Raw genomic sequence first — 12,009 nt, forward strand, 5'->3', positions numbered from 1 at the left:
TTGTTGATGTAACAAATATTCCATAGTAATATGTATTAAGCAGTGAATTTCTGTTCACTTTTGTATTCAATTCAGCTATCAGTTTCAAATATTTTCAATAAAACATTGATGTACGGCGTAATAAAACTATAACTAGAAACGATGTGTGCAACTTTACGCGGTCAGGGAAGTCTGTCCATCCATTGTAATAAGATACCAGAGGATGGTTTCGATCCATCGACCTCTGGTTTATGGGCCCAGCATGCTTCCGCTGCGCCACTCTGCTGCTGCCACGGTAAGAGTCTAGTAGCATAGCATAACAGTCAGTCACTACAATGATCTGCACTTCAGCCTAATCCTATTGCGCATTATACACACACACACACACACACACACGCACACACACACACACACACACACACACACACACCTTTTTTCCCCTTTCTCCCATACTGTACATGTTTCTCCCTTTTTAACTTTCTTTAACTGTGTAGGCTATAGGCTATGATGATTTCCTGTTTTTCATAAGTGAATATTTGTTCGCCTTAATGTTCTAATCTAATGAATTGAAAAGGAGGACCCTGATGTGCTTGTCTCCTTTCGCCCCCTTTTTGTATAAGTTTCTTTTCCCTTGTTACCCCCTTACATGATTTCCTGTTTTTTATATAGAAGTATATATGTACCTCTATAGTGCGTTGCAGTCCCCGCCCCCTTTCAGAAAAGCGAGTGGCCCAGGAAATGAATCCCAATGCATTTTGCCCATAGGCTTTTCTTAAAGTATTTATTTAAAGACGGTTACGCCGCGGACAAAGCCAACTCGGATCGTGACAAATCATGACAATGAACAAAACAAAACAAATAGTGTTGTCTCCTGCCTTTATTTTCTTCTTTCTAATGATTTGATCGGCCCAAAATATTGTGTTCATTGTCATGATTTGTCACGATCCGAGTTGGCTTTGTCCGCATTTTTACATAAATACTTTAAGAAAAGCCTAAGGGCAAAATGCAAGTTAATCTGAGCTGGGGGACCCCACCGGCTGGGGGGACGGGGGTGGTGGTGGGTCAGTGGTTCTTCATGCAGCCCACAGGTGGAGAACCACTGATGTAGGCCTAGCCGAGATTTGAGATGTAATAAGCCTACAGCAAGATTCAGTGGATCACGGGTCTAGACTACATCTTCATAAATGTACACATTCAAATAGTGTGTTCCGTAATTGTTTAATAAATAAGTGTTTTTAATCTCGCCTCTTTATATTTTGTACATTTATATAGGGGACAGATGACATATACAGGTCTTCACACAAATGCCGGAATCGATCAAAGAAATCTATGACAGTCTTGATCCAAGACTGTTCAATGCCACACAGCTCACTAACCATATTCATACATGACGTACAATGATCTTAGAAACTCCAAACAAATGAAATGTCTTCCCAGGTGAATTTAATTTTAAATAAGTAACTTGTTCATACTTTTAACAAATCCATCATCTGAAAAACAAAAGAAAAAAGAAAAGCTAACATTTAACATTGTTCATCATTTGGACAGTCATACATGTTTGAATATGTTACAAAATTAGATTCTGATATTAAGCAGAAGTCAGAACTCAGAGCTCTTAACTGTGCAAAATTCAGGGATTGTAAAATAATTATCTTAAAGAAAGGTGTAGCTACCCAAGTGTATACAGTAGGCCTACATTATAGGCCGACCCACCAAACTGAATAGGTCGCAGCAAATGTGAGCAGAAGTGCACCATTATACACTGCATACAGTAGCCTACATGAGAAAGTAGACTTTTAATGCATGGCAAAAGGATATGTTCAGAAGTATATACGCCAAACGCGAGCAACTTAATAAACTGGGATAATAGCGAATCTTTTTTTCTTCAACATAAGGCTATTAAAACGGTTAACTTGATACTTTTCATGTCATATCATACCATCACTCTCGATAAATAATTTTGCAAACTCATACCTAACTTGTGCAAATACATTCATGATAAAATGTTACAGTCCCAGACAGGGGCCAACTAATGGCCAGTATTTTTTAATTTGTGTAGGCCTATGGAAAAGTAATATGCATGTCATGGTTATCAAATTGTTTGTTGATAAAAAAAAAAAAAGTGTAAGCCTTATTAGTCCACATCAACATTTTCTGTCTTCCAAGTTAACTTCTTTCTTTGATTACTGTCCATGGCAGTGTTGACTTGAGGGCAAGGCTTTTCAAAACCGGCCATAAAGGGATATTTCACTGATAAAGTGATAATTCACTGTTCATGTTCTAGCCGTAATGGATTCCCTCTGAATATTTATGTTATGACCAGTTTGACCACTAGACATTTAGAGATAGGTACTATTTTGTTTCAACATGAATTCCTGTGCACTGATTAATCTCTATAATAAACTATAGTTTTCCCAACAATATCCTTTCATGAGGCTTTGAGCCATACAAATTTCTAATCAACATCATTCCTGAAGGTTTTAACTAACACAACTTTTCATTGTCCCCTGGATGGTGTCAGTCAGTGGATAAATTAACACAAAACACAATTACTCTAAAACCAAACAAAGTTGCCCAAGACACATCTTCAGGATGTATGAGTAAATATATAAAATATATAAATGTTTTAAAAGTGTCATGAACTTAAAGGGACTCATTGTACAGGATGCTTTTTGTTGCTACATAAGATCTGCTATTTCTTTGTGAATGTTAGCCTATTTTCTTAGAATGTCCACCTATTAAGACATTCCCAGAATGCTATAGGGTTCATGTGGTCAACGTATGACAAACTTCCAGTGTGTCAGCATCAGTGGCTGGTGATAGCCTCTAAACATGATATATTTCAATGTCAATTGTTTGTAAGACATGGGTAGGAATGTTCAAATCAAAGACTTGTTAAGCAAAAAGAGGACACCAAAACTGTACATCCAAAACCCATACAAAATAATAATAACGATACTTACTTCATTTCTGCAGATTTTAAGGCTCTTCATGTGGAATTGTAATTTGTCATGAAGCTAATGTTTTAGGCATTGGGGAATTAGGGCTCAGTTATACCCTCCCGTCTTTGATACAAGATGTGTACAAACGTTTTGTGTTCCTAAATAGTTCAGGTGTTGTGATTAATATTAACAATACAAGTTCAATTGCATATGAAATATTGTGATCAAAGTTAAACTAATATTATTTAATCAATGTCCAGTGTTTAAGACTCCTGTCTCTGAACCCACTTGTGTCACGTGCATAAATTCCATCAATGTGCTTCCGTATACTGCCCCTATGTTGTCTGTCTCTCCCTCACATTTCTTACTGTCTGCCACAAAAAAAGTTAAATGGCCATTGTCCTTTTGTAAAAATAAAGTAAAACATAGAAATATCCCAAAGAGGAACAACGGCAGTGTTAGCCTTCTATTATACCTGTGGTCAGAGATTGTTCTTTAAAAAAAGTGTTCATACAACAAAGCACGCACCCATTGGAGAAAAACACCGTACAATATGAATCTCTGAATTTGTAAGCCCCCCCCCCACCACACACACACACACGCACACGCACACGCACACACACACACACACACACACACACACACACACACACACACACACACACACACACACTTTACCAACCTTAATTCCCTTAAGAATCGTTGAACATTTGAATAACGGGAATAACGTCAAACGGCAAAAAGAAGGTGTGGAAATGTTCACTCAGTTGAAAAACAAATCAATTATTTGTGTTGGTGCTGGAAATAAATGTTTTTGTTTTGCTGGATACTTTGTGATGGAATCCCAGGATCCTGCATGACTATTTTGCCAACCGTAGGCTATACTTGCTTAATAAATGTCAGGCTGCTTCAATAAATGGTAAATCTTCGAAGGCCTTTGATATTGAATGTTATAGAAAGGTTGGTCCCTTTCGGATTATAGTGGTATATACTGTACTAAAATTAATTAATGGCAGTTAAAAAAGCCAAATAATCCAGTATCTAAAATTACCACAAACCCTAATATTCCAGTGGTAATTGTAATGATAAAACTTCAATAATAACAGCTATATGAACAGGTAATAACTTTTGTTTTAAGAGGTGGAGCCTACAGAATCTGAGTGAAATGTTATGTATCCCGAAGACGACGGCGAAGGTGTGCTCACAAAACTATTTGTGCTTCCTTTGCTCTCAGCCTTGTTCAGGTGCTTTTGGTGTCCCCAGTCTGCCACAGCCCCAACCTTGACTCCAAGGCCTGTCCTGGAGTTGGGCCTGTGAATCGAGTACTCTCCAGTCTGGCTTTGCCCAGGAGAAGCCGGCTCACCTTTCTGTTTCCCCTCCCGGCAGCCATTAGAGCCACAATCCCCGGGACTCTGCTCCCCGGTGCGTGGCCTGTCCGGTCTGGGCGAACTGTTGGGAGAACTGCCCCGGCTTCCGCTCCTCTTGTGCTCCGAGAGGCGACGGAGCGCCTGTGGCTCACGCTCAAAGTCTGTGAGCAGGAAGTGTGGCAGGAGCACGTTGTGCTGTTCATAAACATTGGGGATGAGCGAGATGGCAGAGGCGCGGCGCGGGCTTTTCCTGGGGCTGGGCAGTGGCGTCTCGTCTATAAAGTTTATCACCTCGTCGCGGCTGAAGCATCGCAGCTCTTCGTCATATCGCTCGGCGCCACAGACCACACGGGGCATGTGGCGTAGGGAGTGGTGCACGCTATCCTCGGAGCGCCGACGCTTGCGGTGCGGGAGGTGATGGTGGTGGTGGTGGTGCAGCAGGAGCTGGCTCTCCTCGTGGTAGGAGACCAGGCTGTTCCTCCGTCTCTCGTGGCGCGGAAAGCTGGAGCTGTAGTGGGCCGTCGGCATCATGTCCTCTGTGGAGCCCCAGCGGTGAAGGTAGGAGGGGATCTGGTCGCTGGTCCACATGTCTGTTTCGTCGTGGGAGTATCTTCTTGTAGGGGGCACCTGCTCACAACACACAGAACCAACACCTTCAGTCTATATGGGTTGGGCTACCTTTTTATACTTTTATATTGACATTCATGCACTAATTCTACTACAACAATGGACAAAGTTTGTCTGCAATGTGGCACTGCAATATCTAACATCTAATTCAGATGAATAATCAGGTTACTACGTGTAGGATTCCTTCATTGTCATGTTGCTGACAAATCATCCAGATTCAATAAGATTACATTCGTAAAATGTAATATTTCACATTAACAAACTATAGACCCAATGACTCACTTTGTGCAATATTCTGTGTCAATTTTTCTGAGATTTCAGGTTTCCACTGAAGGCCTCTTGTTCTAGTACTGCAGTAGGCAGAAACATGCGTTGCTCCTTAGGCAAAGCACGTCACATGGGGCTACAATGTCAGCAGTGGTCCAATTTTAACAAACCAATTCAATTTATATATTAATCCTACATGTAGCAGTATTAAGTCTGATAACCAAGTTGTTGAGTGCTGTTTTTTAATGATTACACAGCTGTTTTTTGTTGCCTAATTGTTTTTTTTCCCTCTCCCTTCTTCTTTTTGTTTCCCAGTCCCATCTGCTTATTTTCTATAAAATATTATACCATCAATCTAATTGGCTATACGTTTACAATTCCCAAATAGATATACTCACATTCCACATTGTTCTGAGCACTATATATTGTAGAATGTGTCAAGGTGGGGTCAAGAAGCACAAGACTAATATCAGACTGCCTCCCTGTGGTGGCTTTCGGTGAATGCAACAAACAAACAAAAAGGACAGCAGACGATACAGTAGCAAGGTGAGTGCAAGGGCTGAACAGCAGAGGGCAGCAAAAGCATTAGAATGATTTCAGATGCAGGCAGGAAGATGGTAGAGATTAGAAGCAGTAACAATAACTCAATTGATATGAGGCTTCATTATTCTACAATCAAGCCACTTAAGAAGTGCCACAGCAATTCTTAAACGGAGGCTACTTTATGTTGAAAGTGATTTGATGATTCACAGACTTTTTAACACCATCCATTGGTGGCAAATGTAATTGGATCATAGTTCAGACAACCATACTATTTTACCAAAAATAAAAGTCACATTTGTTTTACTGTTACAACTATGCAATGAAGATGTACACAAATATCACAATAATAGTATTATGGTGATTTGCATGGTTGACGAGGCATGGGGAATGAAGTGATGGCCTCACACGATACTGTGACTGCTACTGTATACATCTCTGTTTCAAGGCTTCTTAAAAGGTCACATGGGTTGAGATCCTACAGAGGTTGGATTGATCCTGCTGACAAACATCACAGCAATTGCAGTGTTGTATGACTGGAAGCTTATCTTGCTCTATCAAATCAATTAAAATCATTGGTTTAGTTTAATATTCTGTAGTCTTTAACAAAGACAACCTACACAAACCTATCCTTAGAATTCGATATTATAATTCAATAATATCTCAACCTGTATCAATACACAGAAATATATGTATATCTACAGTATATTATGCAATACCTTCTTGTAACTGTATTGTATTGCTCGTTATTCTAGTAAAAGTATTCAAACTTCAGGGAAACTGAACCCCAATTTGGGTTTGTGTCTGTGACAAAGATGACACAGTGGTAAGATGTTTGGCAGTATAAGTAAAGTGATGTGTAGCTCAAACCTAAAGTCACATCTCCACATCCAGTCTTCCAGGGCAAGTCCAAGTAAAGTGATAGTAGTTCTCAAATGCAAAGGGATGCATGGCAGCGAGTGTTTAAAAAACACTCTGGAATAGTTTTTAGTGTTTGTAGTACTTTCAAATGAACAAAGAGGCTTTAGGAATCACCCTAGAAGATTGCATGTTGGAAATAAGCTGGGTCAATGCAAGCTAAAGGGAAGCATTTCACAGTTCTGCAACTGACTGGATCCAATGGACCCAATGCTTTTGTTCAGAACATGAGCAGACTTTTGTATCGCTTTCCGTGAAAAGGCGAAGGGTCCCTGAAAGTAGAAGGTATGTCAGTTACTAATCTCTTACCCTCTTTGAATAAATAGGTTGCCAATAAGGTTGATCATCCATGTCAAGTAAATGCTGGTTGAATGAATAAAGCACATTTAATATGTTGGTAGATCTACTGATGGTCATATTTGCCAAACATTAGTCAGCCAGAGTATATATTTTAGACTCACGTCAAAACATCACAAAATGTCAAATGATTCTTTAAAATATCAAGCAAGACCAGATATTACTGTAACGGGCCAACGGAGGCCCTTTTCATCATGCACATTAGCAATGTAGTGTCACTGGACAAAAAATATTAATAGATCAATCGACCATGAAAATGAAAGAAATCAATAGAAATATACCTGCAAATACTGCATTCTATCTTCCTGTAGTTCCCTCAATGGATAACCTTGCGGAACCCCCCTTTCTAAGGTTGAGAATTCGTACTTGGCAATACGGTCTACCGTCATGATTTCAGGTGGCGAGCTATAGTCATATGGTCTGTCATATATTAAGTCGGCATGAATTCCTCCATCGTGGCTGTTTTCTGCAAAGTGCAGAAAAGCATACGCGTCAGGATTAGAGAGCAACGGACTCAAAATAACACAAGACAAGACAGACAGACAGACGAGTAGATAAGAGAGACAAGGTCAATTAATTGTTCTCTGTTTGATATTTCTTTTTCCATGAATGGGCCAATCAGTAATTATTGGTGAGACTTTAGGAATTAAAAAAGGGGGTTGTCACTAGGAATCTGGATATTCAGATTGTAAAAATTGCCAAAATGGATGGTTCTGATTTAAGAAACCCTGACAATAAGTATTCAATCATATAAAGTAATGTAAAGGTTAATTATTATTACAAATACACTCAGTTGTCAGATGTACTTCCCAAAACAATTGCTTTCATGTGTATAAGAAGAAAATTGGAGGTGGGTGTAAAATGCCGATTTCAAAGCATATTTGTTTGCCATAAAGGAATGGAGGATGACAGTGGCAATTGCACAGGCAGCTTGGCATGCAAGTCGGTGTCTTTTAAATAAAAAAAGAAAGAAACAACCCTAATACATACAACTGTGCTGGGTTATACATGGAAAGCCCTCTGGAAAGAAAACGGAGAACTGGCAGTGTTAATTATCACACAGAATGTCAACTGCCCTATGTTGTTTTATATGCTGTCGGCTGAACAACAAGAAGCAGGTCGCAAGAGTTCAGAGGGAGGGGGTCAACAGGTTTGGCATGTTAAAACAAACAGGAGAGACAAGATCTGGGGTTGAGTTTAAACAGTAGCATTAGAGAAAAAGAATAGCAGTTAAAATACAATATCCATTAATTTACATTAATTAATTTCACAATGTATGCCAATTGTCTACTAGTCCAAATCATTACAGTCCATAACATCCCTAATGGTTATCATGTGACCTAATAGTTGAACCAAACTTTGTTGAAGTGTCTGTGATTCTTTGAGTAAAGGTTTCATAGAGTACCGAAGTCCTGACGTCACTCGTGCCCTACTACGTGCGGAAGTAATTTCTTGGAGAATAACATTTGGTTATCTTAGAATCGTCTCATATAAGAATTGTGGTCCGAAAATAAACAAACCGTCTCTGCGATATTGTTGGGGAAGGTGGCTCTGTTTCGCTTACAATAGTCAGTCACTCATATTTGATACAGTCTGTTTCTGGCAAAAATGTAACTAAATTGCCGGCAGTAATATTTAGCGTTTTCTCGCCGACAGTTGATTCTCCATATCCATATAAGTGAAACCTTGTTTATTTTTGGTACACAGTTCTAATTTAACGCGATATAAAAGAAGTATATGGAAATTCAGAATGGGGAAAATAAATACGCAACCCAGGTAGAATCTGTAAATTACATCAGACTTCGGTGTTCTATTCTGGACTCCTTAGTTTTTTCTTTTTTATTCTCACTTCTTTGATTAAAGAGCTAAATCTTGGAACTATAATATATATTCATGTTATATGTTATATGTACATACGATACAAAGTCAGAGAAGAGAAGAAAACAGTGGGTTTCTATTTCAGTTACAGGACCTGAAAAACCTGAGTTATTATGTATGTCCCCTTGTGACTAGAGGGAAAATATGACCATCATGATTACTAGAAAGTGCTTTCCACCTTAAGTTAAAGTATCCACCTTGGCTTCTAAGAAGTCTTCCTCATTTATTTTAGTACCCTCGCCATTTTCTTATATCCCCTACTTTTTGTTTTTATTATATCAGCATTGTACAGCAAAGCATTTGGAAAGGTGCACACCACTAAGGCTTGGCCACACTCATACCGTGAATTCACTGACGTCTCCACGCTTTTTAAGCTTCCTATATGGGCCCAACTCCAGACTCCACGGTATGAGTCTGGCCAAGGCAGGCTAGCACACCACTAGGACTGAACAAGGTTTATAGTATATTCTAATGTATGACTTATTATGAATTATTATTAACAGACACTTACTTTAGTTTCATCTCCTGAAGAAAAGGGTCACATTATAGGTCACATGATAACATTTGACCACTTCATCCAAAAGCAAAAACTGCACTAACAACATAGGTAGGTAAACAATACAAAAAGCTAAACATCACCTAAAACTAGGCCTGAGACCACAGTCTTAAATCCCCATATCATACAGTTTTTGTCTAACTCTAGCTGCTGCTAACTTCATTCTCCTCTGTTACAGCCAGTGGTGTCATGCTCGTAAAGCACAGTACCACGGCGTGGTACCAAGGTCTTTTTTCACGTGCACTCACAGGTACGGTACGGTGCACGCGCGTGCACGCTAGAACGCGTCCCCAATCTCAGGCTGCTGAGAAAATAAAAATAAAAATAAAGTTGCTCCCCGATAACAATGGGCTCATTCACACCTTTTTTTTTAACAAGCGACAAAAGCTACAGACACAACTCGTACTGTACCAATTATTGGTCCATGTGTGACCTGTTAACTACCTACTGTAGGCTAGGCACATACTGTAGGCTGTGTGTGTTCGCATGTCGGAACCAGTAGGCTATAGTAACTAACAACAGTAAGTCAGTAACAACACACTCTACAGACTAACAACACACTCTGTCTACAGACTACAGTAGTTGTTACTGTTGTTTTATGGTAACGTTTGAATAAATTAATTTGTCACGACTTGACTCTCATACACTTGACTATAGCTGTTCTGTGCACATGTAGGTGCAAAGTGCAAACGCGTGCATTCACGCAACGTAATTAAATTGCTGTCTTACCGAAAACCCATTACACCACTGGTTACAGCCAATCTCTGGACAGAGTGGCAACAATTTCCCCAATTGCCCCCCCCCCCCAAGGGAATAATGAAGATTACCAAGAGTATGCTTCAACTAGACAATTAAACTCCATGTAATTCCAGTAGCCTAAGACAGTCCAGTGAACACGTGGAGGTCACCTCCCACAACATGAGCAACTCTCCCCCTCCCAAGGCAAGGAGCTCAGAGAGCCGAGCTCTAATCTGTGATTCAGACGCGTAGCCTGAAACTTGCTCCACCAGTCTACTAATGAAGTGCTGTTTTTGTGCACTCTGAAAATGTTTGTTTGTTCACCTTTTTAATATTTCTACAGCAGTGGTTTCCCAAACGTTTTAACTCGAGATCCAAAAGGGGGACTTTGAGATCTCCCTGGAACCCAAATTTGTGAAAATAGCAGCTGTTATGTAGACAGCACTAGAATTGCATTGTATGTAGTCATAGCACATGGTACAGCACAGTATAGTATATATGTATAGTTTATATGTATAGTTTCATTATATAGATATTCCTCTGTTACATTCTTATCTTACACATACTCATGATAACTAAATCGCTTTGGATTAAGAGCGTCTGCTAAATTGTAAATTGTCTCCCAACGTCTCACGATGCAACGCGCCGTGAGCTTTTAGATTGGCTATTTTCACTAGGCTACTCCTTTCCTTTTTCATAGATATGAAAGAAATATTTATCTGAAAATGTATGATCTCTTTTTTTTTGTTTACATTTAAAAATTGTAGCAAAAAAAGGGATATTTACCCACGACCCATAACAATGTGTCCCCAACCCACAAATAGGTCCTGGCCCAGTGTTTGTGAAACAGTGTTCTACACCTAGTCTAAGTTTGTCATCATTGAACATAATACCAAAACATAAATTCACAGCGGGAAGACTTACTATCACAAAGACTATACCCCTCTTTGCTAACAGACGCTTAATGGGTCTGTAAATTCTTATGTCCTCAAAGAAGGACATTCTCCACTCCCTCTCTCGCTCTCACGTCTCTCGATGAAGGAGATAGCCAATAGCCATACCCAATAATCCACACATTGAACTGTCTTAGGGAATAGGAATCACCATCCACAGTTCCATGCCAGGTTGGACAGGAGGAGTAGGAGGGGGCAGAGAGGGGACACTGCAGCATAACCCTATACTTCGCTGCACAAGGTTGTCACTCAGATTTTTGAATCGACATTGTGAAAATCTGTTATATTTGGTGAGCACAAACAAAACAAACAACACAAAAACGTGTGACACAAAGCTTCAGTTGGACATTACCCTCGTCTATGTCGTCGTTGGACATGATGGCCACGCATTTCTCCCACACCATGCGGACGTCCGCCCGGTAGCGGTCGCACGCCCACAGGAACATCGGCAGGAGGATAGACTGGATGATGGAGCACCACAGCACGCACAGCACCATCCAGTTGTAGGAGCGGTCGTACTTCAGACTGGCAAAGCTCACCACCTGGAGAAAAGGCAAAGAGAGGGGTGGGGGTGGCGGTAGTCATTAAAATTTTGAACAGCACCTTTTCTCTGTGTTTATTTTTACACAATTTCCCCGGATGCCTCTGCTTGACTTGCCACCATATTAGAAGGAGACAGAAAAGCGAGGGTGGCGTGAAAGAGGGGAGATGATTAAGTGAGTCCAAAGGGAATATACTGCTCTGGGGGGGATTGTGCTACATTTTAGATGAGGTCAGAGCTGGTCTAAGGTGCAATGCAATCGCTTTCTGACTTCACCCTCAGTTGCTCACCAAGGGGGAATCCGCCCTGGGACAGGGGAGATATTGGGCTTATAAGTGTCAAGCAG

The 12,009-nt window shown here is 40.2% G+C and overlaps 1 protein-coding gene across 1 annotated transcript in view; it reads right to left on the minus strand.

The window, feature by feature from the left end:
• Positions 1 to 1,403: 1,403 nt before the first annotated feature.
• Positions 1,404 to 12,009, minus strand: part of gpr153 (G protein-coupled receptor 153) — a 40,207-nt gene continuing 29,601 nt past the window's right edge. The window contains exons 4-6 of the mRNA XM_080764174.1: positions 11,475 to 11,664; positions 7,279 to 7,463; positions 1,404 to 4,915 (exon numbers count right to left, since the gene is read on the minus strand). Coding sequence (XP_080620300.1) covers positions 4,055 to 4,915; positions 7,279 to 7,463; positions 11,475 to 11,664 — 1,236 coding nt within the window. The 3' untranslated portion in view covers positions 1,404 to 4,054. The remainder of the gene's footprint in view (positions 4,916 to 7,278; positions 7,464 to 11,474; positions 11,665 to 12,009) is intronic.

This window comes from Protomyctophum bolini (genome assembly GCF_963924005.1).
Source record: "Protomyctophum bolini genome assembly, chromosome: 5".
NCBI classification, from domain to species: Eukaryota; Metazoa; Chordata; class Actinopteri; order Myctophiformes; family Myctophidae; genus Protomyctophum; species Protomyctophum bolini.